Raw genomic sequence first — 27600 nt, 5'->3', positions numbered from 1 at the left:
TATTGAGCACAAGAGGGCTAAGGCCTCCCAAGGCACTGAGCTGGAGCTTTGTCATCTTCCTAAAAAAAAAAAAAAAGAACTCTCCTCAGAGATACAGGTGCAGCACAACACCCTAAACTTTAAAATCTTATAAATGTCCATAATCAGAGACAGATGATGTTCCTTCATCCCTCAATGCCCCCACACAGACACACATACACCATGCTTTGTGCAATTATAAGGTTAAGTCAAAGGGGAGTGCTATAAAATATATATTGGTTGTGATAAATAGCACTGCATGGAAGCAAGAGCAAATTCTGAAATACTTATTTATCATCCCAAGACCAGCTATTGGGATTTTAATGAGACCTGAACTGAGGAATATAAGCACAGGATGGGAAGCACAGTGGGACTGGCTGCTCAGACAATATCACCAGTCTATCCAGTTATTGAGAGACAGCACAGAACAGCAGAGAGAACTCATCAAGATGCCACAGGAAGTATTTAGCTGTTGCAGATTTGTTGGTGATGCAGGCATGAAATGTCCTGAGGCTGAAGCTCCTGTGTGTGACCAAGCCCAGTCAGGAGATTCTGGGGGAAGTGTCCTCTGCATGGTCTAGGATCAAGCCTCATGCTCCAGGAAGCATAAGTGACACAGGGTGCAGCATGGTAGCTATTGGGTCATTTTTTGGGAGGCTAGTCCCAGATTTAGAGCTACAGGTTTTGTCCTGAGCAAAGAAAAGTGAGATATGGGTCATCTCAGCATTCTGAGTACATGATCTGGCCGAGAAGTCCTCTCTACCAAAATATTCTTGTGAGATGAATAAGCTGCCAAATAAGCTCCCAGCCAAATTAAATGGAAGCTATGGCAAAGCTGGTCAAGGGGACTACAATAAGGTGACTTTTAAGTTAGGATGATTTCCTAAATAGAAAAAAAATAAAAATTTAAATAAATAAATGTAGTCAGTTACTTTTTGAGACAAAATTTTTGACAAGTGAGTTTGATCTGAAGAACTCCCTTACTCACTAAAAAGCTCCTTCATCTTGCTAACTCAGTAGTGTGCTGCTGGGACAGGTAGAAGGGCTGCTTTCCAAAAATAAGCAGCTCTTATGCAATAAGCTGAGTTATGTTAATAACTGAAAGACGGATGTACTATTTATTATCTGCTTTCAAATCCACATAGGCAGTCATACTGATGATTGCTGACTTTTTTTTTTTTTCTTATTGGCTTATGAAGGGAAACGTGTGAGGAGGGGCAGAACTCAGTACTTATCATTCTATTTTTGATTCTACATTGCAGCTTGATAGTTGATGAATGATGGTAGCATGTGCTGCTAGAAGCCTTTTTGTTGGCTTTTGGCTTTGAACCTGGTCTGAGAAGCCACGTCAGGAGTCCTTCACAGGACCCTGGTTCTAGCTAGATCAAGTTCCTTCTTTCACGACCTGCTTCTGGAGTTCTCCTTGAAGTGAATGGAGTTGGAAAGCACCCATCTTCATTCTGCTTTTTTTTGGCTGTTTTGTCCTGCTTTGGTTGAATATAGGAGGTGTCCTACACATACTGGTTGCTGTTGTAAGCAGAAGCAATCTATGAGTCATCCTGAATTTTTTAAAAAGGGACTTGCTATAAAACTGGAGGAAATAATTTTGAAGACTCAGTTGGCTTTATGTGAACTTGGAGCTGGCTCAAAATACACTGACAAGTCCACAAGTGAAAATATCTGTTTGCTGCCAGCTGATCTACCCTTCCCCCTGCACTCTTGGTTACTCACACTGCCTCTCTTTGGTCACTTCATTTTGATGTCTAAATCAGGAGCCCAGTAAGTGGGAAGGTGAGACCAGTGGGGTGAGTGAGCCCCTGTGCCACGGTTGCTCAGTGGAGGAATTTAACTTTGAAATTATGAGCACAAATGAAAGCGTAAAATGGAGGCATGTGTCCCAGCACTAGACTGGAGCTGCAGGTCCTGGCTGTCATCCCATGGTTCACAGAGAGCAACCCAAGAGCTGATCCATCCCCATTCACCTGCTCTGTCATCCCTGGGGAGCTTACATTTCCCTGTAATGTGGTGCAGGACCACCACTATCTGCATAAGGAACCTGCTGGTAATACCACATTAAGCACCAGATTTGCAGCTCTGTAACCTCCCTGAACTAAAAGGGGTTGATCAAATGTGAGTAGATGCACATGGCTTCCCTGCACCAGGGAAAGGCAATGTGTAAAATCTGGGCTTCTACACCTACCTGGAGATACATAGCTAGAAAACAAACAAGTAAAAACCTTGAGTTGATAGTATGTACCCATGTTGCAGCCAAAAGTACCTTCAACTAGGGTGGGTGACAATAACTTGGTGTCCCTTAGATGCAGGTGGAGGTGCAGATAACTGATGGCTGGTTCTAGGGCTCAGCTCCCGCTGTCAGGACATCCTGCCTGCTCCTTTGCAGGAGTCACTGGATGGCTTTTTTTCTTTTTTCCTCTCTCTCTCTCCCTGCTTTTAACAGATATCACTAATGGTCTTCTACCTTTTTTCCTCCCAGTCTTTTTTAGGCTTTCCCTGCCCCTAATCATGTCACAGGTGATGCCCCTGACAGCTGACTTCTGTGCCAGCAAACCTTTTTATTCTCCAGAAACCAATTTATTCCAGAGCTGCCTCCCTCCTAACCCCCTCCTCCTGCCGCAGGCACCAAACCCTCACCCCCCCCCGAGCAGCTGCCCCATCCTCCTCACAGACAACAGGGATGGGGGCTGTGAAGATCCTGGGAACTGCATTCCCTGCCTCCCCTGCCTGCCAAGCAGCACAGCAATCCAGGCTGAATTCCCAAAGCCAAACCCAGCTGAAGCCTCAGCATCACCCTCCTTGGAGTCTGGCTGCTCTCACCTGCCTCCTCGCAGCTGATCACCCTGACAGGACCCATTGTTTCTATTCCTCCATCCTTGTCTCCCTTGTTTTATGGTAATTAGAGCAGGCAGGCAAGCCATCCATCAGCTTCTAAATGCTCAGGAATGTTTTGGGTTTCTGCGAAATAATTGTGCGTTTTATTGCTATTTACGCATTCATTTTCCCAGGCAATAATTTCCAAACAGCACTCCCCAATACTTTTTATGTTTCATATCTGTATTGTGGCAGGCACATGGGCTTCAGGAGCAGCATTCAGCCTGCTGCTGTAAATTCACTCCCTTATTTTAGTAGGTCTAACAGTTATTTATAATTAATGCCAGGGACCTTACACAGTAATACCAATTATTGATTTTATTTTTTTTTAAAGACAAATAAATTACTTTTTTTCTTATTACTGCCATAGCAACGCAATCAAGTTGCAGTAGCTAATCTTGTCCAGAACAGTGGAAGAAAAGGCTCTTAAAAACTGAGTTGGTGGTATGGTTATAAAAAGCAGCATGTGACCCCTTAACTCTAGGATTTGTATAGGTGGGATCATCATATGGGGAGCAGTAACTGAAATTAGCAGCTCTGCTGGTGTCAGTGAAAGAGAATGGGAATGGAAAGCTCTGCAGCAGGAGCTGAGGTAGCCACTGCAAAATGGGAGCCTTTGGAAGCTACAATAGGTCTTTATGTCCCAACACAGCTGGGGACAAAGGGCCCAGGCTTTCTAGTGTATCCCAAAAATCCCATCATTAATGATGGAGGAGTGACTCCTGTGACTGTGCAGTGCCAATGCTATGTGGCACTCCCCAAACAATGAATATGAATGAAACACAGCTTGAGTCACCACAAACACATGGATTCACAAGGATGTGAATTAAACCAAAGAAGCCTTAAAGTCACATAATCATAGGATGGGTTGGTTTGGAAGGGACCTTAAAGTTCATCTAGTTCCATGGGCAGGGACATCTTCCTCTAGACCAGGTTGCTCCAAGCCTCATCCAACCTGGCCTTGAACACTTCCAGGGAAGGGGCAGACACAGATTCCTTTGGCAGCCTGTGCCAGTGTCTCACCACCCTCACAGCAAACAATTTCTTCCTAATATACAATTTAAATCTCCCCTCTTTCAGCTTGAAACTGTCCCACTTGTCCTGCCACTACATGTCCCTTTAAGAAGTCCCTCCTCAGTTTTCCTGTAGTCCCTTTAGGTACTGGAGGTCTGCTATAAAGTCTTCCCAGAGCCTTCAAGCTAAACAACCCCAACTCTACCTTTTTATACTATTTCTTATTACCTTATTAGTATTAAGATATCTAGTCATGTATTTGCAAACTAAATTGGCCATATCAGTAGCCCTTGCATGGCTTGTGCTTCTTTTTTAGTCCAACTGTGTCCTGTTATGCCAGAAAATTTGCTGAGGGCAGCATCAGACCTGGCAAGGAGCAATGGGAACAGCAGCCAACTCCATCTTAAAGTGATTTTTGCCCCTGCCAGGGATGGCTGCCTAACAAGGACATGGAGGACCCAGGCTGAAACACAGCCCTGAAAAAGCTGAGTTGCAGAGGTGAAGGGGACTACAGAGGGCAAAGCAACATTTCTCTTCTCCTGCTTCCTGCACCTCAGAAATGATTTACCTTGGAAATGCTGAGCAGCAGTGGGAGAGGGAATGAGAGGAGCTGGGAGCAGAGTAGACAGCCAGGGAAAGATGTTGCATTTAGTCTGGAGAAGAGGAGGCTGAGGGGAAACCTTATTGCTCTCTACAACTACCTGAAAGGAGGGTGTAGTGAGATTGGTGTCAGTGTCTTCTCTCAAGTAACAAGCAATAGGATGAGAAGAAATGGCCTCAAGTTGCACCATGGGATGTTTAGATTGGATATTAGGGAAAACTTCTTTACAGAAAGAGTGGTCAAGCATTGGAACAGGCTGCCCAGGGAAGTGGTGGAGTCACCATCCCTGGAGGTATTCAAAACCATGTTTTAGTTGTTGTGGTGGTGTTGGGTTGGTTGTTACACTTGATGATCTTGGAGGTCTTTTCCAACCCTAATGATTCTATGATTTCTGCATCAACCTCAGTAACAGTGAGAATAAGATGGATGCTGAAGGCTCACTCACCCCTTCTCCATCTGCAAAGCAGAGCTGGCAGCAGCATGTCTTGTGGATGGTAATATTGGGAGGGATCATGGAAAAAAAAAAAAAAAAGCCTGTGGTGAACTGTTGTTCAGGTGGTTAAATAAGGGGTTTGTTGAGTACCACCCCTCTCTTCAAAGGGCTTGGCCCAAGGTTAATCTTCCTATATCAAACCATCCTCAGTGGGTTGGGAAATGAAAACAGAAGACAAGACTCCTTTTTTTTTTTTTTTTTTTGTGTCATCTTTCCAATCTGCTTTTAAACTAGGAGAGAAGCACTGTCTCCTTTTGGATGTGTGCAATGTCTTTGTATGAGCTTGGGGAGAGATGCAGCTGGACCAAAGCTGAATGTTGCTGGAATCGGGAATAAATTGGGGTTTTCTCAGTTTAAAGAAAAGCAGTCCTGGAAAATTAGCCCACAAATGTCTTGAGTGCCCTAAATCAAATCTGTGTGGGCTTTGGCCATTACTTGTTTGTCATCATGCCACCACAAATGTCACCTGGATTTTGTCAACTCAAATCTGGCATTGCCACGGATTTTTTTCTGTTAGGGTTTGTTGGGGTATTATTTTTGGGGGGGCTTTGGGGTTTTTTTAGGCTTATTAGGATTTTCTTTTTTCACTTGCTCATCAGGAAGACGGCTCTATTTTAACTTCTTAATTAGCTGGATATTTCTACAGTCATCTGGCCAAGTTGAAGTAATGTGTGACACATCAAGCCAAGGGCTTTACACATCAGGGCCAGACAGCTTAGAACTGTGAGAACATGTCCATGCCTCATGTACTGTCACAAAGCTGCATTGTCTGGGCTTGGTATCACCTGTGGGAAACTCACCTGCGTGCAGGGGAACATTGCTGATGGGCATCTGGGCAACAAAGGGACTTTATTCCTCCCCAGTAGCACTTCTGGGGCTATAAAAACTTCTTCATTCCTTCCGTCAGCTGGGATGGTGCTGGGATGGTAGAGTCTGTCCACCAAACATGCAGCTCACTTCCGTGGTTTTTGTAAAGTTGTTTTTGAAAGCAAATCCCATTTTCATCCTCCCTGTGTTGAGCAAGTTGAGCCGTGCATGGTGCTGCACCCCATGTGAATCATGCTTTGCAGCCCCAGACCTGCTTTGCAGAGGAGGAGTTGGAGTGGGTCCTCATTATACTCTGTAGTGATGGGAGAAGGGCTGATGGTTTTAAACTAGAAGAGGGTATATTCAGGATAGATATAATGAAAAAAATAGAATGGTGAGACACTGGAAAAGGTTGCACTGAGAGGGAGTAGATGCTTCATCCTTGGAAACAGTCAAGGTCAGGCTGGACAAGGCTCTGAGCAACCTGATCTAGCTGAAGATGTTCCTGCTCCCTGCAGGGCTGTTGTATTAGATGACCTTAAAAGATCTATTCCAACCCAAACCATTCTATGATTCTAATACAAGCCATGGGGAGAAAGAGGGCCAATGTCTCTCTCATTTGTTTCAGCCCTTGCTGTAGAAGAGGACACTTGTCACAGTGGGAAGTTGATTTGGTTCAGAGCAGCAGAAACTTGGACTGTGGCTGGATCCTTGTGTGCCCCTCACCCTCCTTGCAGGCAGTGGTGTGACACTTATAAGGGTTCATTCATGTAAGCCCTGTCAGCAGGGCAGTAAACCTGCTCCCAGATCCTTCCTGCTCCTAGCTAATCCAGGTAAATCCTCTTTCCTTGTACCTTCTCCTCTTTCATCCACTACTTCAGGGTAAAAAGGTAGGGGTCAAAGGAGCACACTTTAAATATATTTTTGTATGTGCATGGAAGCAAAATCAGTCATCTCAGTAAAGCTGAGCCCCTGCTGTCCCTGTGAGCTATGTCTGCATAGCCTGCTTGTCCTACATGCTCTTCCCCACCTGGCCCACCACATCCCAGAACTTTTCCTATTGTTCCCAACATAGTGTCATGCTCTGGAAAGGAGGGATGGGATCACAGGCTAAAACTATTTCCCAGGATGCCTGTATCTGGGAGCAGAGGGACATTCCCCTGGGGTTGTCTGGTCTGGAGAAGAGGAGGCTGAGGGGAGACCTTAGTGCTCTCTACAACTACCTGAAAGGAGGTTGTTGTGAGGTCGGGTTTAGTTTCTTCTCCCTGCTCACAAGTGATAGGGCAAGAAGAAACAGCCTCATGTTGCTTGAGGGGGGGATTTAGTTTTTATACTACACAAAATTTTTTCACCAAAAGGGTTGTCATGCTCTGGAACAGGCTGCCCATGGAGGTGCTTGAGTCACCATCCCTGGAGGTATTTAAAAGGCTTGTGTAGATGTGGCACTTAGGGATGGTGTTTAGTGGTGGTGGAGCTGGCAATGTTAGGTTTGTGTTTGAACTTGACGGTTTTAAGGGTCTTTCCCAACCTACCTGGTTCAATGATTCTCTGGCCCTTGCCCCTCTGCATGGCTGTACAAGCTGGGGTGCAGCTTCAGCAGCAGGTGGGGGCTGGTATATGCTACAGGGTGATGATGCCCTGTGGGCTTCTGTAAGAATCTGGCTTTGAGCCAGAGCTGAAAGTTTCACAGCATTCTGCTTCATCTGAAGGTTGGGCTTTGTGCATTATCTTTCTTTAAGACTGTTGATTCAAATGGGAGTTTGAAGAGCTTTTTTTTTTTGCTATTGTCTGAGTTGGGAATGGTCTTGTACTGATAACAAACTTCTGAAAACATTTCTTCCTCCAAGTGTTTACAGGAGGAGTTGGACAAACTTCTATTAAAAGTTACACATAGCTGGTTGGGGCCGCCTTTGCATGGGAGGAAACCTCTCAGCACCTCACCCAGCAGAGCCTCCTCCGAGTCTATGAGCAAATGTCCAGAATCAAAGCCAAACGGGCTCAGTTTCGGGTGTCAGCCAGGAGCTGCACCTCTCAACGTGGCTGTGAGGCATAAGCAGTCCTCTCCTCAGCTGCCTTTCTGCCTGCTGGCTCCAGGAACAGAAATGACTGCATATATTTGTAAAGCTCAGGCAAGATCATTTTGCCTTCGTGTGCCATATGCTGTCACTGTGAGCCCTGTCACCCTCTGTCTCCCACACTTCCCTCACTGTTTCTCACACAGTTCAGTGATGCAGTGAATCTGCCGTGTTCGTACATCAGAGCAGGGTCAACAAAATTCAGATGTAAGAGGCACAGGAGGATGCAAAAACAAGAAAGAGTTCCATCAGCTGCAAGTTTGGAAATGTCTCTGTAGCAATGATGCTGCTCACTGGAAACTTTGTCTTTTAAACGAAGATCTAGGAGTGATCCAGCAATTTTTGAGGCACAGGGTCCCCTGGTATCCGCTATTTTTTTCCTAAGGATGCAAAAATTTAGTGACAGCATCGTCTCTTAGGGGACTCTTGTGCCCCTGTAGAGCAACTTAAAAACAAAGATGCTCATCAGCTGATGCTACATCTCTGTAAGAAGTCAGAGGCCAGTTCTCCTCTGGGAACATTTAAACTCTATTTGTAATGACTTGTCTTTGGATGAAGTAATTATTTTTCATCATTTTTTTTTTCTTGGGCAAGAGAGATGTAATAGAAGAGATTAAAAACCTGACTTACCCTTTTTAAAACCAGGCAAGCAGAATAGCATATTTTCAAGCTTCTTGGTATACAGTTCCCAAGTAATCCTTGAGAGGCTTTAACTAAAGGTGATAGAATTTTTTTTTCCCTTGGCTTAATAAAGACAAAACAAATAAAAAACCTGTAGCTCCAACTTGCAAAGCTAACTTTTTGACACAAATTGGTGGCTCATTTAAAAGAATACCCAAAGCCCCAGGGCTCTGCTGTCTGCAGTCACTGGGAATTTTTGTTTTTTTAACATTGCACCCATTAAAACTTGCCAGAAGCTGTATTCCTAGAGCAAGTAGTCACATTTTTGTAAACCCTGTTTTAAAAGTTTCATTGGAGTGAGAACAGGATCCCCCACTCATTGCAATAGTAATAGCTTATCACAAAAATTAAAAGGTTCCCTGTCCCCACTGAAAGTGGAGCAATGTTTTACATGGGAAAGGCTATTGCAGTGCATCTGGGATCCTGCTTTCAGTTTCTGAATGGGAAATGTGATCTTGATCTCAAAGACAGAACTTAGCTTTAGATGCAGATTTCTCTGGGGTTTGTGCTGACACAGTGCTCACCCAGTCATGGTCACTTAAGGAGAGTGACCCCAGGGCTGCAGCTGGGGTTCCTGACCATCAGCAAACCAGCCTGTGTAGGACTGGTGTTTCTCCTTGATAGAGGAGAAAAAGTTCTTGGTTTTCTAATGCAGCACCAGCTGGGTAGATGTTGGAAATTATAGCTGGGGAAAGGCAAGGAGTGGAGTCTTCCTCGTCCTGGTTTGATTATCAGAGCCCAAGGACAGAAATGTTCTCTTTTCCACTCCTTGTCGTAGGTAAAAGAGTAAATCCAGGCTGACGTTTCCAGCACCTGGCCTTCTGATGCTTGTTTTGCTAGGTGGGATGCTGCTGGCAGCACTGCAGAGGGCAAGACCATAGCAATATTGAATTGGTCACCACTTTCTTGTGGTAAAATTTCTGCTTTAAAAAAAAAAAAAATATGTATGATAGTATGTAGAACTGAAAATTGTAATACTAAATAAATGAAATCTTCCTCTGCTAATTGTTTCTGTATGGATAAGTGATACTTTGAATTTCTCTTTGAATCAGAAAGCCCTTAAATATTCAAGGACTGCTGACTACCTTAGCAGTCTCCCTTTTTTTGTTTTAACTGTCTTAAGTAAGACAAGTGGAAAAGGTGCCATATATTTTTCCTTGTCTGTGTGTTTTTCTCCAGCATCCAATTATCAGCATCCATGTAATTCAGTGTTAACATTTCCAATGAACTTCAGGATACCCAGTTGGGTGGCTGTATGTGCAACTCTGATGTATGCAAATCCATTTTGCCTCCAGCTCTTGACATATTTTCATATTCAGGGTTACAGGAAGCCTTTCCTGTGCCACTCTGATATAAGCTAATCTCAGTTTCTCTAAAAACACTTTAAAAGTCCAGACAAAAAAATCAAAATTTCTTTTTTCACAGAAATCCTGTTGCTTTTTTCTGTACCCAGGCTACCACATAGTCCAAAGCAAAGCTTACACTGATGGAGCACCTGCCTGCTCTGGGCAACTACTTCCATCCATCAGATGTTAGAGACAAAGATGTGTCAGTCCTCTGGATAAAAGGCACTCTGAATCATTCAGCTTTCTTGACTGTCAGCACCATTGTAGATGTAGGGTAAAAACTAGAATGGGATTGTCACTGGATGGACATGGCCTGGATGATTCCTGGGCTGGGAGCAAGACCACACAGTCCATTTGAATCCAAATAGGTCAAGTACTCCTACTGGGGACATATAAATGATCAAACAATTAAAGCAGCTGCCTAATGGCTTTGTAGTTCTGGCTTATAAGAGTATGTTAATTATCAAAAGTGTTACTTTTATCTGTGATGTATTTTTAAACTTATTGACTCCTTATAAAATTACTGTGGCTGCCAGACTCTCAGAAGTGTGCACAGTAAACAGAAAACTCCAAAAGTATTATTATTTACTTGCCATAATTTGTGTTACCTGCCAGGTCCAGGATAGGCACAGATGCTAAAACACTTCTGAATTTAATTGTGGGCAGCTTGACACCTATGCCTTCCCTAGCACAAGGAAGACTAACCATAAATCCCAGGTTAATGAGGGAGAAAATCCCTGTGGTGTCATTAAACCTTCTCCAGAGTGAATTCAGTCTGTCTGATGAGTAAATGTTTAATGCAGAGTCTTATCAGTTGGTGTTATTGATTGCAAGAGAAGCGCTGTTGGTTTAACGAGAAGCCCATCAATGTGAACAGGAGTTAACAACCTCACAGTGCCAACAACTGCTTGCTATGGCTTCAAGGCAGGAATCCCAGTGAAGAGAGTCAGAGATGCTCACATGGGAACAGAAAAAACATTTCCTAGACTCTGGAGATTATTGACAATCCCATCAATATTATCATTATCTTCTAATCTTTTTGTACATTTAGAATTATAATGCCATGAGGTTCCCTGTGGTGTGTTAATCACTCTCTTGACATCAGAAATCAGGCTCCTCACAATGTGTTCTTTGAAGTCTGCTGCAACTGCTGTTATAGTCAGGTAGGTTTCCCTATGGTTTTAACCAAGAATTAGATTGGTGGATGTTTTTGAGCTGGATGTTCATAAACAGGCTAGCAAGCACCTGCTGCCAAAGTGATTGAGTTCTGCCTTTAGATGAGAGTGTCCTATAATCTGAAATAATCCTATATCCTCACCTGCAATCCTATAAAACTGAAACTAATGCATGTACAGGAATTTGCTTCTACAATACTTTTAGCTTGCCTCTGTTTCTACTACTGCTGTTGCCACTGTTAATTTGTCTTTCTGTATTTGGATTACCTGAGAGTAGTGTTCTTACTGTCTCTGGGAATTAGAAAGATAAAAACAAACAAACAAAAAAGTCAGACCAACATAAAGTAAAATAAAAAATAAGAGGTAATAATTTTTTCACTGTTCTAGCAGCACTGAAAGTAGAGCATTTTTCCCCAATTTTGAACTTTTGCTTTCCTTTAATTACCATAAATTACACATTTTCTAGAAAAACATTTTTTTGCATTACAAAAACTTTGGGAATTGAAATTTTCAATTAAAATATCACAGATCCTTATTTTTTGAGTTTCTTGAAACAGAAAATCAAGATGGAAAATAACTTGAGCTGCAGAAAGATTAAATTTAGACAAAGTGATCCAAAAATACAAAACAAAACAACCAAAACAAACTGTCCTTGAAAAACTCCTTCCCATCTCTATGGTTTTCCTATCATGAACCACTAAAGAATTATGGTAGGTGCAAACACATGTATGTGTCCTGGAAATCCTTTTAACACCTCCTGTTTCCCAAGCAAAGGGCAGCAGAGCTGTGAGCCCAGCCTACAAATCACCTAATGGCATGGGAAGGATTTTAGAGTACAAGGGCACTGTGTCCACCATGGACTCTGCCATCAAATGTTGTCAAGAGGAATCAAGCAGCAATTTATGTGTCCAGTTGTCTGCTTGGATGTCTCTAAAAAGCTCTTCAAAGCAGATCAAGTCACAGAGATAGAGTGAATGAATTGTAGTGAGTGAGTGAATCTTAGTTTAGGGTTTTCACCATGGAGTGAACACCATGGTGTTCTGGCCTACATAAAAACAATTCAAAAAGTCCCATCTCATCCCATCAGTGGATATGGCCCTATATGAGAAAAATGCTCTTACTCTAGCAGGTTAAATCTATGTGTCTGTCCAGCATTGCCAAGTACAGAATGAAGAAGGAAAATATTTTTTTAAGAGCTTGCAGTGATATTTTTGCTATTTCAAACACCAAGATGTCTTTGGGGAAGGGGATTTGGAAAAAGACTCTTAAGATCATTGTGTCCAACTGTCAACATCCCCCTGACTTAAATATACATATCAATATCTCTATCACCTACTAAAGTGTGTGTCCCAAAGTGCCTCATCTACCTGATTTTTAAATACTTCTAGGGATGGCGAATACATGAAAGAAGATGAAGTGGCACCAGGGAAGCAGAGGAGCAATTTCTTGATTAGTAGAGTGTGTGAAAAGAGGAAGGGCTTCTCCAAAAACCACTTTCTAGCAAGACAGAGGCTGAGGAGGACATTGCTATCAGCAATTTATTTTTTCACTGCTGGTTTTCAGCACATCTCTGGTGATACCTGGCAACCTCTGGCCTCTCAGTTGTAATCACTGCTGTGCACAGCTTGACTGGACAGAGCTTTTTTTCTGGTGCTCCTGTTTTGCCCTGAAGATACTTGAGCTGAGTGTTGAGCCACAGGAATGAACGATAAACAACAGGTCAGCAATGGAGCTACCCATTACATTTGAATTAATTGCCCATTAATTTCACTGACCTCTCCAAGTTCATCCCGTGAAGAAGACACCTGGGGGCCACATTTATAGGTGTGGCTGGTTCTGTGGCTGAGTGCTCCCTTGACACCATAATCACCTGGAAAACTTAAGGTGAGGTTTACATTGGCAAGTTTTATGTATTATCAGTGGGCTTTTTTTTTTTTTACACCAAGCCTGGTGTAACACCAAACCTGGCTGCAGTAACAAAGGACTATTATATAAGCAGTAATTTAATAATATTATAGCTCCTACTGGAAATACATTGCTCACAAGTTTATCTCCACAGTCACAATCATCCTTGTGTTTCCCAGTGATAAATGGTGTCCAGGTAAATATTTTCCTTGTGTTGTTGGTACCATTAGTGGAGGAAACTGAGTTTCCCACAGCTTTGCTCTTCACCCCAAACCCAGTTTTGCTCCTCTCTCAAGACTGAAGAGTGAGTGCTGTATTAAGAGATGGCAGCTGAGGACACAGAATTTGATTGGGTTCCTGGAATGAATTTGCAGCATCATTATTTTTTATTCATATAATTAGAGACTCACAGAATAGTTTTTGTTGGAAGGGACCTTTAAAGGGATCTAGTCCAACCCCCTGCAGTAAGTGGGAATATCTTCAACAGGATCATGTTGCTCAGAGACCCTCACAACCTGACCTAGAATGTTTTCAGGGATGGGACATCTACCACCTTTCTGGAAAAACTGGCTCAGTGTTTCACCACCCTCATCATAGAAAACTTCTTCCTTATATTTAGTCTGAATGTCCTCTCTTTTATTTTAAAGCCATTAACCCGTGTCCTGTTACCACAGGCCCTACTAATTTCCTCCATCTTTCTGATAAGTTGTCTTTAAGTATTGAAAGGCTGCTATTAGTTCTCCCCAGAGCCTTCTCCTGGCTGATCAACCCCAACTCTCTCAGCCTCTCCTCACAGCAGAGGCACTTCAGCCCTTTGATCATCTTTTTGGCCCTCCTCTGGACTAGGTCCAACAGCTCCATGTCCTTTCTGTGCTGGGGGCTCCAGAACTGGACCCAGTACTCTTGGTGGGGCATCAGGAGAGCAGAGGGGGAGAACCACCTCCCTTGATCTGCTTGCCACACTTCTTTTGCTGTATCCCATAATCTGGGTGGCCTTTTGGGCTGTGAATAATGCACATTGCCAGCTCATGTTGAGCTTTTCATCCACCAGTACCCCAAGTCCATTTCCTTAGGTCTGCTCTTAATCCCTTTATCCCTCTGTCTGTATTGATACCAAGGGTTTCCCCAACCCAGGTGCAAGACTGGGAGGTGTTTGGAGATCCACCATTCTTTATGCACAGGTCCTGAAATGACTTATCCCATGGACATGGTGTAGAAGTGAGGTGAAAGAGAGGTGAGAGTAGAAGTTTTGGAGCCAAGCTATCCTTCATGGCACTAACAGCCCCATTTATAGCAAAAATTCTCACTTGATCTGAAGGCATGAATAGGATCTGTAGCCCACGGAGGAGCACGTAATTAATCCTGGTTATTAACACTGCAATTTCCCTAGACCAAGCATCCCTTGTAGCAATCAACTCTTAGTACCCAAGGAAGGAGGAAGTTTTTGCTGCTGCAAACCCCTCTGCAGGGGTGGAGGACAAAACTTTTCATCCTGGTGGGAGGAAGCAGAGATGGCAGCTCTCTGTGCCTAGGGGTACGGGCAGGATTGTGACCTTTTCTCATCCAGAGATTCCAACCCTTTCCTCAAGATTGCAAGGGAGTTTTCATTTCCAGATTGCTCAGCAACATTGCCTGGTAAAGTCTGCCAAGACAAAGATTTATTTTGAGGCAACAGAACGCAACTTCCCCACCCAAGTTTCTGTTAATCTTATACACATCTTACATAAAATGCTGTTTGCTCACCCTGGCTGCACAGAACTGTTAGGCACGTGGGCAGGGCAGGCTGTGCTAGAGCACCAGGGAGATCTCCTGTCTATCTGGCCAGCCCAAGCCTGCCAGCAAACCTACTCACTGATAAGACACAAGTATGTAATGATTTTTTTTTTCCACTAAAGTACCATGCAGTTATGCTCCATAAACCACCCCCACTTTTTCTTCCATCCACTGTGATGGATGAAACATTGCCCAATAGCTGGCTCCAAATTCAAGAAGCATGGAGGAGTTGCTGCCTTCAAATCTGTCTAAAGCTACTTTTTCTCATGGCTTAAATGTCCCTGAATGGTTTTGTTTTCTAGGCAGTGTTGATATGATTAGTTGGAGTTGCCTGGGGTGAGCATTTTACAAAATCCAAGAGCCACATACCACCAGGCTTGCCTGGTTTCCATGCTGCAACCTCATTTGACAGTGGCAAACAGATTTGTGCTTCAGAGCATGGTCAGGGAATGGGCAGAAGAGTTAAAGATCATATTCACTCTGATTAAATGGTGAGACTTGAGGCTGCCTTTTTGTGGCTGTGGCCACACAGGACAGCAGGACCTATGTCATCCTTGTGAGAATGTAAAGGTGGACACACAGGAGAGCCTGTTAGCTCCAAGGAACAAAACAGTCTTATTTTAATTAAGTTATGGATGGAAAAGGGGGAAAGTAATGTGACAGCTGGTGCTTTTCCAAAACTGGATCCTGTTGTGGCTTTTGTTATCTAGAAAGGATGAGGCTCACCTTTGCCTGCCAGTGCCTGTCACACCACAGACAGCATGAAGTAGCTAAGGTTGTGCTGGGGCAGAGGCTCAGTGTTTGGTGAGGCTGATCTGGATCAGTCCTGGAGGAGCTGGAGCAGATGTCTTGCTCTCAGTCTCACCTAGTTAAGCAACATACAGGTTTCTGGCCTGTGTTTAACTCTGATGGAGCTTCCAGGCTTTCTCGAAATGAATTGCACAATCTGACTCACATAGCAAAAGCCTCATGCTCAGAGGTCTCTGGCAAGGTGTCAGCCCAATGAAGTGTTTCTTTCTAAATGTCAGCCAGCTCCAGGCAGTGGAAGGTAGCCAGTGATGAGCCAGGGCAGAGCACACAAGCCTGTGGTTTGGAGTGAAACAGTCCCCTCTGTTGTTCCTCTCCAGGCCTAAGCACAGATCTGGAGTGGCAATGCACGTGTATTTTTCCAGGGACAGGCATTTGCAACCCCAGGATGACATCCTCCTGAGGCTATTTTGGGCCTTCATGGGTGCAGTAAAGCAAGATTTAACCTTTCATCCTCTCCCAGGCAAGGGCTTTGAGATCAAGGGTTGCTCAAATGGAGCGGTGTGGATGAAGAGTGAGCAGATGCTCATGAAGAGTGTGGATGGGAAGGAAGTCCCAAAACAGCAGGAAGATGCTTAAGGACATATTGTTTGTGCTGCCAAGAAGCTTTATAACAATACAGTTGTCAGTGGCTTAGCTGGGAAACTAACTCACCTTCTGAGGTTTTGCAGGGGGGGGATCTGAGCTGTGCTTCTGAAAAGAGGCATTTTCAGTTCTGCCACCAAGACCTTTCTAGCACAGCCCAGTCTCTTGAATTCAAATTGCAGCAAATCTCTCCTTGAAGTATAGTTTCCAGCTGCAAAATACTGCAAGTTGTAGAAGGGCTGTACGATGGCCACCATCAGCCATAAGAGAGCTGCAGCAGGTCACATTGTCCTGCCCCATCTTCTGCCAGTGAAGGTGGCTCTGTGGGCTTTGAGTCGAAAGAACTTTGGGACCTTTGAACTGTTCAAGCAGTGAATGAAAAGCTGAAAATATCTCTCGATAGGGATTCTGTTCCCTGTTGTCTTTGTGCTGTCCTGCCCAACACACTGTGTCTGGAAAATGCTTACAACTTCAGAGAAGTGTGTTTCATACTGGGGTTTTAGTGTGAGTTACAGACCAGAAGGAAAAAGCTGGATCCTGAACCCCCAGCAGTATCTAATGCCAGCTGACAAAGATCTCCTCAAAGTGATGCTATTACTAAGTACTTCTTTGCTAGCAAAGTATCAAAAAAAGGTCAAACTCTACCTCAGTGGAGTGGAACATTCACTACCTGGGCGAGGGGGATGAGAAGTGCAGTGGGTTTTTTCTCAATATTTTTCTTTCTTAATATTTTTTCATTATTGCTTTCTACATACGTCTTGTTAAAAAAAAACAAAAAAACCCCAAAACAAAACAAAACAATGGAGCATTCTGCTAATCTTGTGTGACCAGCCGCACAGATCTTATGCAGTCCCCAAGTTCTCTTCCCCTGCACCCCATAATGTGTCCCATGCCTCCAGGCAGCAACACATCTCCATTCCAAAGGTGCTCTGATGGTGACTTATCAGAGTGAGTTTCATGCCCTGGGCTGAGGCTGTCTTGGGACAACACTAAGAGGGACAAGGTGTCCCTTCCTCTGAGTGAGCTTTTAGTACATAACCTAACAAGTTCAGTGAGAATATGTTGTATTTGTGGGTGGATTTGTCAAAAAATATTACCTGAACTGGTGTGTTTTTATCCTTGTCTGTTAATTGCTAAATTGACGAGGGAATGGGGACATTTTTCAGATTGTAAGCTTACAGTACACTAAAGATCTACCCTGGGGAAAAAAAAAAAAAAAAAAAAGCTCTTTCTATTCCTTCTCTCTGAAAGAAGGAGAACAATAAAGGCAAATGATCACAATGGATTGATCCTGGTATATTTTTTAACATCAAGTATAGATAAAAGATTAAGCTTTGCCCTCCTTTATGCCCATTTAATCATGCTGGACCCACTGCTATGTTCAGGACAAAGCTTGGAGGAATCTTTCCCTTCTTGTGATCCTGGGACAGGCGATTTCACATTTTCCCTGCACTGCATTGCTGCCAGGTGCTGGCAGCTTTAGGAAGTTACCACGGGGTGTACAGGAGCCTCAAGGGTGGGTGTAGGAAGAAGAAGGAGGTGGGGAGGTAGCAGGAGAAATCCAAACCACAAGTAAGGCCTTAAGTACCCAATGACTTAAGGTGGCTTAACCTGCTGCTTGCATGAGTTGTGCTGGGACAGCTGCCCCTTGGCACAGCTCCGTGGCTCCACGTTGGACTTCAGCTCCCTTTAACTCTCAGGAGACCATAGGTGGGATGAGAGCTGGGCATGGGATGTAAATCTCCACACCTGAAGTCCCCAGAAATATTTTCTGAGGCTGCAATAATACTGTTCACAGCTCTACCAATGCCAAGGTCAGGCTGAGGTCTGTTGATAAGGACTGGAGCTGGGATCACGCTGCTTGCTTGTAATGGCTTAAATTAGCTGTCACAAATGGGATCAGGAGGTAAAACATTCCCAACAGCTGCAGTTGGCAGCCCTGTGTGGTTTCCCATACCAGCTGCTGCTTCAGCGTCATCTCTGCCTTTCCCGTTTTCTGGCACCTTGGTGAATCCTATGGAAAGAGTTTTGTGAAGATTTATGAATGTTTGTGAGCAGAGGGAAACACAGGGACTCTCTGAGATGTGGTGCAAGTTGCTGGGAAGGTGAAAGCATTGCAGTCTTGGTTGGATCTAACTTGAGCTTTAAAAAAGGAGAAAAATGGTCCCAATCCAAGTCATAGGAAACTTGATGAAAATATTTTCCATTCATTTCAGCCTTCCTTTTTCTCAGGCCCTAAATCATGTTTATAGTCTCCGTAGCCTGTCTGTCAGGTTATATATATATTTTTTTTTTCTCTTTCTACCATGAATATCCATAGGAAACATGAGCATACATAGGAAACTGTAAGTAGTGATAATTAAAATAGAGCATCCGGTGTTTATTTCCACACTGGAAAGGGGCCTTGGGAATTCTTCTGGTTTCTCATCTCCCAGTCACATAGTCTAAAAGATGGAATGATTAGGAGTTTGGAGACACTGCACTCCACTCAATAAACACCGGTTTATTTTTTTGTTTTCAAATTCTAACTATGAGTTTAACCTTAGCTCAGTTACAGGAAAAAACATTTTAAAAAACTAGTGAAAAGAGTGTTTGTTTTGGAGGCCAGAATGTTTCTTTTATGAACAATACTCCATTTTACAGGCTTTTCCAAGAAAGGCTGGATAATCCCTCTCCCTCTGCCACTTAAAAAAAATAATAGAAGAGCAAGAGGCATGTTTACAAATAGTGACTTGGCCCAGCATTAACAGCCGTAGGGGTTCGACCCACCAGCAGTGCAGCTCTTGATTTATCCACTCCATAAATGGACAATCAATCTGTTTCTGGGATTTGGCTGGGTTTTTTTTTTTGTTTTGTGGGGGTTTTTTTTGGTGTTTGTTTTTTTTTTTGTTTGGGGGGGGATGTTACTTAGAGGCTGGGGGTTTTGCTTTTTTTTGTTTGTTTTTTGTAATTTTTAAAATTATTATTATTTGTTTAGACTAGGAACTACATCCAGACTAGTAAATAAAACGTGGTTGGGGCACTTAGTAGCTGATGTGGAGGGGCCAAGCAAGGGGCTTGGTAAAAATGCTTTTTACCTCCCTTTCTGACTCCCCAAGGCACAAAAGCAACATCCCTACTGCTTTTTGGGGTTGCATTTCCCAAACTGCGCCTAGGAGAATAGCTTGGAAGATTTCTGGTTAGCTCCCAAACTTCCCTCTAAAAAGTTAAGGCGAGTGTAGGATTGTTCCCTGGAGCTGTTAAATTTGCTGGTGAGGGGAAGCCCAAGCAGCTGGGGTTAATGAAACCTTTTGTTATCCAGCTTGACCCACTTGTCAGCGCTTGAGCTCCTGTAAATAAGTTTGTAGGGGTGAGACTTAAAATAAATCTCGAGGCATTTGGCAAACAATAGCTCATTGAATGGCACACGCTGCCCATCCCGTGCTGCAGATGGGAAATCTGAGGCAGAGCAAATGCTTAAGACCACAGGCTGAGGCTCCAGCTTTAGGATTTAGCTGTACCAGACTTGGTAAATATTTACACACTGCCTCTAAAAAGCAGTCTGTCTCCAAAACCCCACCTCACACCCCTCAGAAAAGAAGTTTGACTTCGTGGATCCTCCTGGATCCTCGGGAGAAAAAGCCAGTGGCAAAGCTGGGGATCCTGTGCCCAGCCCTGTGCCCACCAGTTGTACTTCCCTTGTGTTCACCTCAGCCTTCAGGGATGAAATGGGAGGATCCTGCATCAAGGTTGTGCTCAGAATGGTTTAAAATGAGGTGTTTTGACAGGTAACCATTGCAATTTTGCTCCTTGGTAGCTGGCCTTAAGCCTGAAGCTCAGGAGCCAGTGAGACTTGTCTTGCTGGGATTTTACTAGTTCATAAATTGCACATATTCTGACATAAATGCTCCTCTTAATTTTTTTTTCTTGTTTTGTCTATTATGTAACTAATGGCACTTCTGGGGCTTTTTGCAAACATCTGAAGTCTTAAAAAGCACAACATTTCTTCATTCTCACAAAACAATGGCAACGTGGGAGGAAAGGATGGGGGTTTTTTTATTTCAAAAACTCATTTAAATCACTGCTACCAGGCAGGGGGACATCTGGAGAGGAGGGGAATAGTGGGCAGCTCCATGTCCCTCTGCATCCCCCAACAAAGCAGCTCCCTTCCTTGCTCAGGATCTTACAGGAACTCTCTGAGCTCAGAGGCTTCCCTCACCTACCCTTTCTTGGCAGGGAAAATAGCAATAATCCATTATATTTTCCAATAAACAAAGGCCATTTATATTCTGTGTTCTCCCAACTATTCCAGGATGTATGAGCTGTACTTGTTTGACTTTCTCTGAATTGGGAGTCCAGCCCCAATCCTTAAGAAATTAGGTGGCTGGGAAGGAGGAAGAGAAAAAAACCCGATTCCTCTTCCTCCCAGTCCTGCTCCTCCCTCCTTTGTCAGATGCTTTTTATTCAGCTGCTTTGAGTTATGAATACTTTGCTTCATGTCTTGTGGCTGTCAAGGTCAGCCTAAGGGAAGGAGGTGAGTCATTGCCATTCAAATGGCTGCAAACCGGAATTTAAATAAGGCCAGAGTGGAGTGCAGGGGCTGGTTCAGTATAAAGGGACTCCACTTCCACAGGTCGATGACTCTGCCCTTTCAGAAATTTCACCCTGAAACTTCTCAGTGTGCAAATGCCACAGCAGAAATGGCAGCTGGTGCTACTGTGTCAAAGGCTCTGGACTGATCAGAAGTTTTGGGGTGGGCAGAGAAAAGGATTGAAATTAGGTTGCAAGGAATTTAAAAAGATTTCTGACAATAATTTTTTTTTTCTTTGTGTGTATGTATGTGTCTCTCCAGGCTGCAAACTGCTCTCCATGGCTTAAACAGAGACTGAAACTCATCTCTCTGCTGGAATGTACATCCCTGGATGATCTGATCCTTCGTGAACTAACTTCCAAGGAAAAGAAAAACAAAACACCCTCTTCCTTCTGCAGTCTGCTCGCTTTAATTTATGGCTTGTTCCCACACAGAAAACCTAAGTTTTAATGCTGATATTTCTCCCCTCTAAATCTTCTGTTACACAGAAGGGCAATGGTCTGTCTTCATTGAGTCCTCAGTGGGAAAGGTTAACAGAAGTGGAACAGACGTGGAAGCATTGTGAGAAGGTGAAAAACAATACCCAGCTTTGCCTGTTTTTAAGCACTTTTTGGGGAAACAAAGCTTCTTCCCTTATGGATGGAGGTAGTGGAGTCGGTATGTTCAGCCTGAGCAGGGAGTGGTAACTGGGAGGGTCCTGCAGCACCGTTTTCTTTTTCGCCTTACTTGGACCCCACATTGTGCTTGATCAGCAGCAACAGCAGAACCCAGGTGGGGAAGATGATTGTTGTCAGGAGGAGGAACGTGAAAGTGTTCACCTTCGCCTTTTTGCTCATCACAGTAACATCGTTTCTGCTGAACTATACAAACCAGGTGACCACGACCACCTGGGATCTGAGACATGCCATCATGCAGGTTTCTGAGCAAGTCCAGAAACTCTTCAAGCACCCCAGCAGACCGTGCAGCTGTCACACCTGCATTTCTGAGCTGGGCCAATCTCTCTGGTTCAATCAGAGATTTAATTCCACTATGCAACCTTTGCTGACCTCACAAAACGCCTTCATCCCAGAAGACAGCTACAGGTGGTGGCTGGTAAGTGGGAGGTGTGGATGTGGTCTGGCCTTCATGTGATGGTTGTGGTTTGAGGCTTTAGGTGGTGCTGGGCAGATAGCAAGAAATAGCTCTTGCCCACAGCATTCACCATCTCAGCTGTTAAGGCAGGCAGAAGTGGAAGAAAGTAGGTGGTGGTGCTGCTGTGCAGCATGCAGGCTCTCAGAGTGAAGGTTTGCTTGCTGCAACCTAGAAAAGTCCCTGGCAGAGAATTTGTAAATGTCAATATTGTCTTTTTCTCCCTTCTCTTCAAAAGACTAGACCTCAGAAGCCATCTTGTTTCACTTCAATAATGGCTTTTGCTGTACGCTGAAGTAGCAGAGCAAGCTTGTTGTGAAATGTGCAATTCCCCTGGGGCTCTCTCTACTGTAAAACATGTAAATAATTAGCAGGGTTAAATGAAAAATTATTAATTCCACGTGTATGAGAGCAGTCTCTATTGTGCCTGATGGTCCAACAGTTCAGTAAAGCACATGGGCCACAGTCACTGGGAAGGAGCAGCCCCTGCATGTCCTTGAGCAGGATGGTCCAACAGTCATGATCCAAGCGTCATGAAAGCCAACAGATGCCTCATTTGAAAAGCACAGAAGGGAAGAAGGCATAGCCTTTTTATTTTTTTCCTTATTAAAGCCCCTTTTATGTTCTTTTGAAATAAGACATTGATTAAATGAGTTGCTCATGGCCTGCACTGCCAGAGCACAGGTTTTATTAGGAGTTGCTTTCCACCTCTTCAAAAAAAGGTCTCCCTGTGCCTTTCTTTGAGCACACAACTGCCTGTAACTCAGTGTCCTGCAGTGTGCAGAATCCATGTGGAATTTGGGCTATGGGGTGGCCCCTTGGTGGGTACCACTTTTTCAGGGGGCACATGCAGGTTTCAGGGGAGGTGTTGAGTGCTGTGGAATGAAGTTGTATTTGATTTATTACTTCTCACTGCTCTGGCTGTTGCATTTACTGGTGAAAAGGAGATGCTGCAGAACTCCAATGTCTTTAACTGTTGCATAAATAGTAATTTTATGACAAGCCCCTCCTTTTTGCTGTGACTCTCACATACTCCAGGTGTTGCAACTTTTCACACCTGCCTCTTGGCCATGACTCAGATTTTCCATTGCTAATATTTTTTTCCTGTAGCCTCCAGCCACTTTTCCTTCTGGTGCCCACATTTCCTCACTGAGTTTTTCTGGAGCCATAAGAAAGGAATATGGGAACCTCCAGTTCTGGTTCATGAGGTTTCAATTCATTACCCCTCCAAAAAAAGGAATTAAAAAAACAAAAAAAGGAAGAAAAACCTTGAGATTTTCAGTGCAGAAGTGGGTTTCTTGTTCTTCTTATAGAGGAACTGAAGAAAAAAAAAAAAAGTGCATATATCTTACCTGAAACATGTTGTTTTGGGGGACAGTTGTTTCTTTTTCAGCTAGTTTCTTTTTCAAGACAGCCAAAAGTCTATTTTTTTTCTCTCGCAGCCCAAAATTTCAGTGCTGTCTAACCCTGTTTTTAGTGTTTTCATTCTTTTTTTGAATTCAGGTCAAGTTCAAAGGAAATACACCACTTTAGAACACAAAATCAAAGCAGCTTTTTCTTAGATGGTAAAAATAAATCCTCTAAGGTTTCTATACTTTTTCCACCATATTTTTTTCGGCCAGAACTTATCCTCAACTAGAATGTGGGAAATTTTTTGGTGTCCCCCAAAAATGCATTGTTTACTGGAAATCAGTTGCTTACTGATAATACTTCCCCTAATCTGGAGTAGATGGGGGAGGTTCCCTGACTCCTCTGAAAGATGCTTCTGGGCAAACCCAGGCATAATGTGACCTCACACCCTCATTGCAACCCATTTCCTAAATATGTGCTGCTTTGGGTTAAGCCTTTCTGAGAGAGTCAGTGTCATTTTAACACCTGCATTCCCAGGTGCATCCTGCCTGTGCTCGCTTTTCACTGTTCATTTTTAGGCACATCTTCTGGGTACTTCTGTGGTTTCTCCCAGTCTTAAAGAAAACATTGCCCATGGCCACGTTTTGCTGCCGCTTACTTCACCAACTCAGTAATTTGTGACTTTTTATTGTACTTGGGATGTGAGGAGACCTGAGGTTGCTTAAGCTTAATTTCAGGGGAGAAGTGACTTCTCACAGTGTGGGGGTTTCCCCATCCTGTAACTGAGATGACCATGACTGCTCTGGGCCCTTCCTGTCACGGGGGGACCCATGTGATATATTCTTGTACTCAACACAGACAGAGCCCTTGCTGGAGAATTGTTTGTCTACCAAGCTCCATCAGCCCTCCCTTCCCATTACCCCTGTGGCTGTAGACATGAATAAGGATTATTCATCCAAATAGTTCCATGGCATTAGTATCCCTTCACTTCTAGGGAAGCAAGGACTGATTTCAGAGCCTAACAACCAGTTTTTGAGGTGAAGTGACATTTGGTGCAAAGGAAGAGGTGGTTTCACTTGCTGCAGTTCTTCACATAGCTGCCAGGCTCCTTTATGGTTCATTGGGAGCATATGGGTTCAACTTTTCCACCTTAGGATGTGGCCTTTTTGAAGTAAATATGTCTGGCTGCTGTAAATGGAATTGCATTGTCCATACTGGAATTAGTGGTGCCTCCTATGAGGATGGAGAGGAGCAGAGAAGAGAAAGGCAGTGCCCATCATACAGGGACAGCTCATCCTGCTGCATGGGGCAAGCCTGGAGGCACCAGAAGGTGAAACTGTGAGTTTTTGTGTTCACAGAAACAAGAGGGCTGTTGTCAGGGCTGTTGTCTGAGCTGATACTTGCTTTTCATTTGCAAAATCTACGCAGCTGATAAACTCACCCATGGTTAATTTAGTTGGGTAACAAATGATGGCACAAATTCTCTCCTCCTGTGACTACTCTGTGCTTTTTGTGACTTACAGTTGAACTGGATTCCTTCCCTCCTTCTCTCCCTGTGTGTCCCTCTGTCCACCCCTCTGCTTTCCCTCATTTTACACTCAGGGATTTGGCACTTTATGTTACTTGATGCATTTCTTTCTGTTTATATTTTCTTTTCCACTTCCCTGAGCTGGTTCACCTGCAAGTTTTGGATTGATGTTCCATGACACAAATGCTGTGGACATTTCCAATAAATTAAGTGACCTGTATGTAAGGAAACAGGGCAAGTATTATATGCTGTAACATGTCATGGCATTTATTTATAGTTTTCTTGGTTTATTTTCAGGGGTTTTAGCACTATTTTTTGGTGGTCAGAAAGTATCAATAAAGATCAGAACTTGCTGTTCTAAATCCAAAATAACCTCATTGAGGTTGATGGATTAAAGCCATGATAAGTAAAATCAGACTCAGAGTTCACTGGCACTCATATCTGTAGCACATTTTTCATAAACTACTACATTACAACAATTTTTATCTGGAGTCTTATGATACTTGTGGGTTTTGCTTTCTTTTTTGATGGGTGGAAAAAAGCTCAACTTTTGGGGCCATGTGATTTGTAGAAGAAAATGCAATATGTGGTTCAAAGATTTGCTGACCTGATGGTGAACAAAAGAGCATCCCCAACACATGAGCTGGGGAAGCTTGGCTTGTTTTTTCAGGTCAGCAGAGCTACTTGGCACCTGAGCCCTGCATTTGGAGTGATCTTTGGAGAAAATTTGCACAACTACTTTGATCACCAGAAGCCTTCTTTAAATCTGGGACACTGCCTGTGACACTTCTAAAGCAATACAAAGAGCTCAGTGCTCTGAAGTGCTCTGAAGGTAGAGTATTAGCAGCAGAAGGTGGTACCAAATCCAGTTCAGGTCCCAGGCTTTAGTCCCAGTGCCTGCCACATGCCCAGTCCCACCCAATTGTGTACTGCTTGGGTGCAATCATTACATTAAGACCAACCTTGGACTTACTAGAAGAGAGAACCTGACCCTGGGCTACCTCTTATCCCTGCTGGCAACCCCTACATAAGTCTATCTGGGCTGGACTTGCCTACAGCAAGGACAGATGGATCAGAAGGTTCTCCAAGCTCATGGGTCCCTCTAAGTACTACAGTGCTCTCTAAGGAGCTGCAAGAATCCTGCAGCCAAAACCCAGAGCACACAGCAGGGTCTTTGGTCCTTAGAGTAGTGGGGAGGTGACCTGTACCAGCCGTGGAAGTCTGAAATCATGGAATCTGGCATTCACATATTATTCTGTGTTAAATACATAACATATGCACATTACTTTCATACTTGGGGTTGCATACTTTTTGATAGACACAAATCACTAAGCAAAGGCTAAACTTGTGAAAGCCCCTATATTATTCCCCTTAATCACTTGGATGCATAGTAATTGCAGAACATTCAATATAACGATAATAATGCTAAGTTTTCCAGACCAAAGAGACATGTTCTTAATTGTTGATTTCCTTTTAACCTGTCTTTGAGTCTGCAAAATGGAGATTACCTAGGTTTGCCCCACCAGGCTGTTGCTAGGATTAATCTTTATGTCTTATAGCTTGGAAGCATTGCATGAGTATTAATGCCTCCAAACTGCTCCAGCGAGGCAGTGAGTAGCTGTGGAAAAGAGATTCTCATGGGACTTTACTCCCTCTCTGTTTTTTAAAGCAGTTAAAAAATTAGAAAATCCATGAAGAACTGTATTGCAACACCAGCATCTGCCAGACCTACACCTATACCTGCCTGTCCATCCCAGGGGTTATGTCTTGATGCAAGTTCTGGTTGCATCCACATCACACCAGTGATTACAGGCCAAGCAGATTTTCTGCCAGCTGATAAGTTGGGATTTTGAAGGTATATTTAATCATAGTACAACAGAATTACAGCATGGTTTGGGTTGGAAGGGACCTTAAAGATCACCCAGTTCCAACCCTCCTGCATGGACAGGGACACCTCCCACTGAACTCAAACCCATCCAACCTGGCCCTGAACACTTCCAGGGAGGGGGCACTCACAGCTTCCGTGGACAACCTGTGCCAGTGTCACATCACCCTCACAGTAAAGAATTTCTTCCTAATATCTAATCTAAAGCCACCATCTTTCAGTCTGAAATTGTTCTTCATCCTGTTGCTACATGCTCTGTAGAAACTCCCTCTCCAGCTTTCCTGTAGGCCCCTCTCAGGTCCTGCTGTCCAACGTGTCCATGGATGAGGGATGCAGAGGCACAGGAGAGCTTTCTTTTGAGGCTCTCCTGACTGTACCTATGTCCTTGCTGCTCCATGATATTAGCTCTGAGCATCCTTAACTGAACTCATATCCTCCCCTTGCATGCCCTTAGCTGAGTTGTGCATATTGTTTCTTGGTGACCACTGGTGATGCTCTGGTACTGGAGAGCCCAGGAAGGCATTCCAGAGGTTTATAAAAACAGCGAAGTTCCTTGTAATCCTTGATGGAAATGTGCACACAGTCATGAGACAAGGAACAACAGGCTCACTACTTAAGGGTAAAGACAATCAATTAGCTCAAGGATTTTATGTTCTTGCATTTTTATTTTTGTGCTATTTTTTTCCCTTACTTTTTTAAAATAAGAAGATGCAAAACCAGCTAGAAAACTTCTGTATGTGAAGTGGGAAGTTTCTAAGGCTGGGAGGACAGGTTAGTTTGTCTTCTCTGGGAAGATGATTAGGAAACTTCCCTCTCTGGACTCCCAATTATAGTTTACAACAGCTATAGAAGTGTTGACTCTCAAGTGCCATACAAATATTTTACGGAGGGCAGCTGGAGTTTTAAGTGTTTTAGTGGTATTTTATATGTGGACACAAGGTGTATTAAGATGCTTGAGCAGGAGGTTAAG

The 27600-nt window shown here is 43.6% G+C and overlaps 1 protein-coding gene across 3 annotated transcripts in view; it reads left to right on the top strand.

Annotated features, from left to right (window-relative positions):
* ST3GAL1 (ST3 beta-galactoside alpha-2,3-sialyltransferase 1) overlaps window positions 1-27600 on the top strand; it is a 76664-nt gene that overhangs the window by 31709 nt on the left and 17355 nt on the right. For 2 of the 3 annotated variants that reach the window (XM_071738431.1, XM_071738432.1), the window contains exon 2: window positions 21001-21831. In XM_071738431.1, the coding sequence (XP_071594532.1) occupies window positions 21520-21831 (312 nt within the window). In that variant the 5' untranslated portion in view covers window positions 21001-21519. Of the gene's footprint in view, window positions 1-20810; window positions 20902-21000; window positions 21832-27600 lie in introns of those variants that run through there. The other variant, XM_071738433.1, reaches the window with a different exon arrangement.

Source organism: Heliangelus exortis, chromosome 2 (assembly GCF_036169615.1).
Source record: "Heliangelus exortis chromosome 2, bHelExo1.hap1, whole genome shotgun sequence".
NCBI classification, from domain to species: domain Eukaryota; kingdom Metazoa; phylum Chordata; class Aves; order Apodiformes; family Trochilidae; genus Heliangelus; species Heliangelus exortis.
The sequence above is the reverse complement of the archived record's forward strand: the minus strand, read 5'-3'. Positions and strand labels throughout refer to the sequence as shown.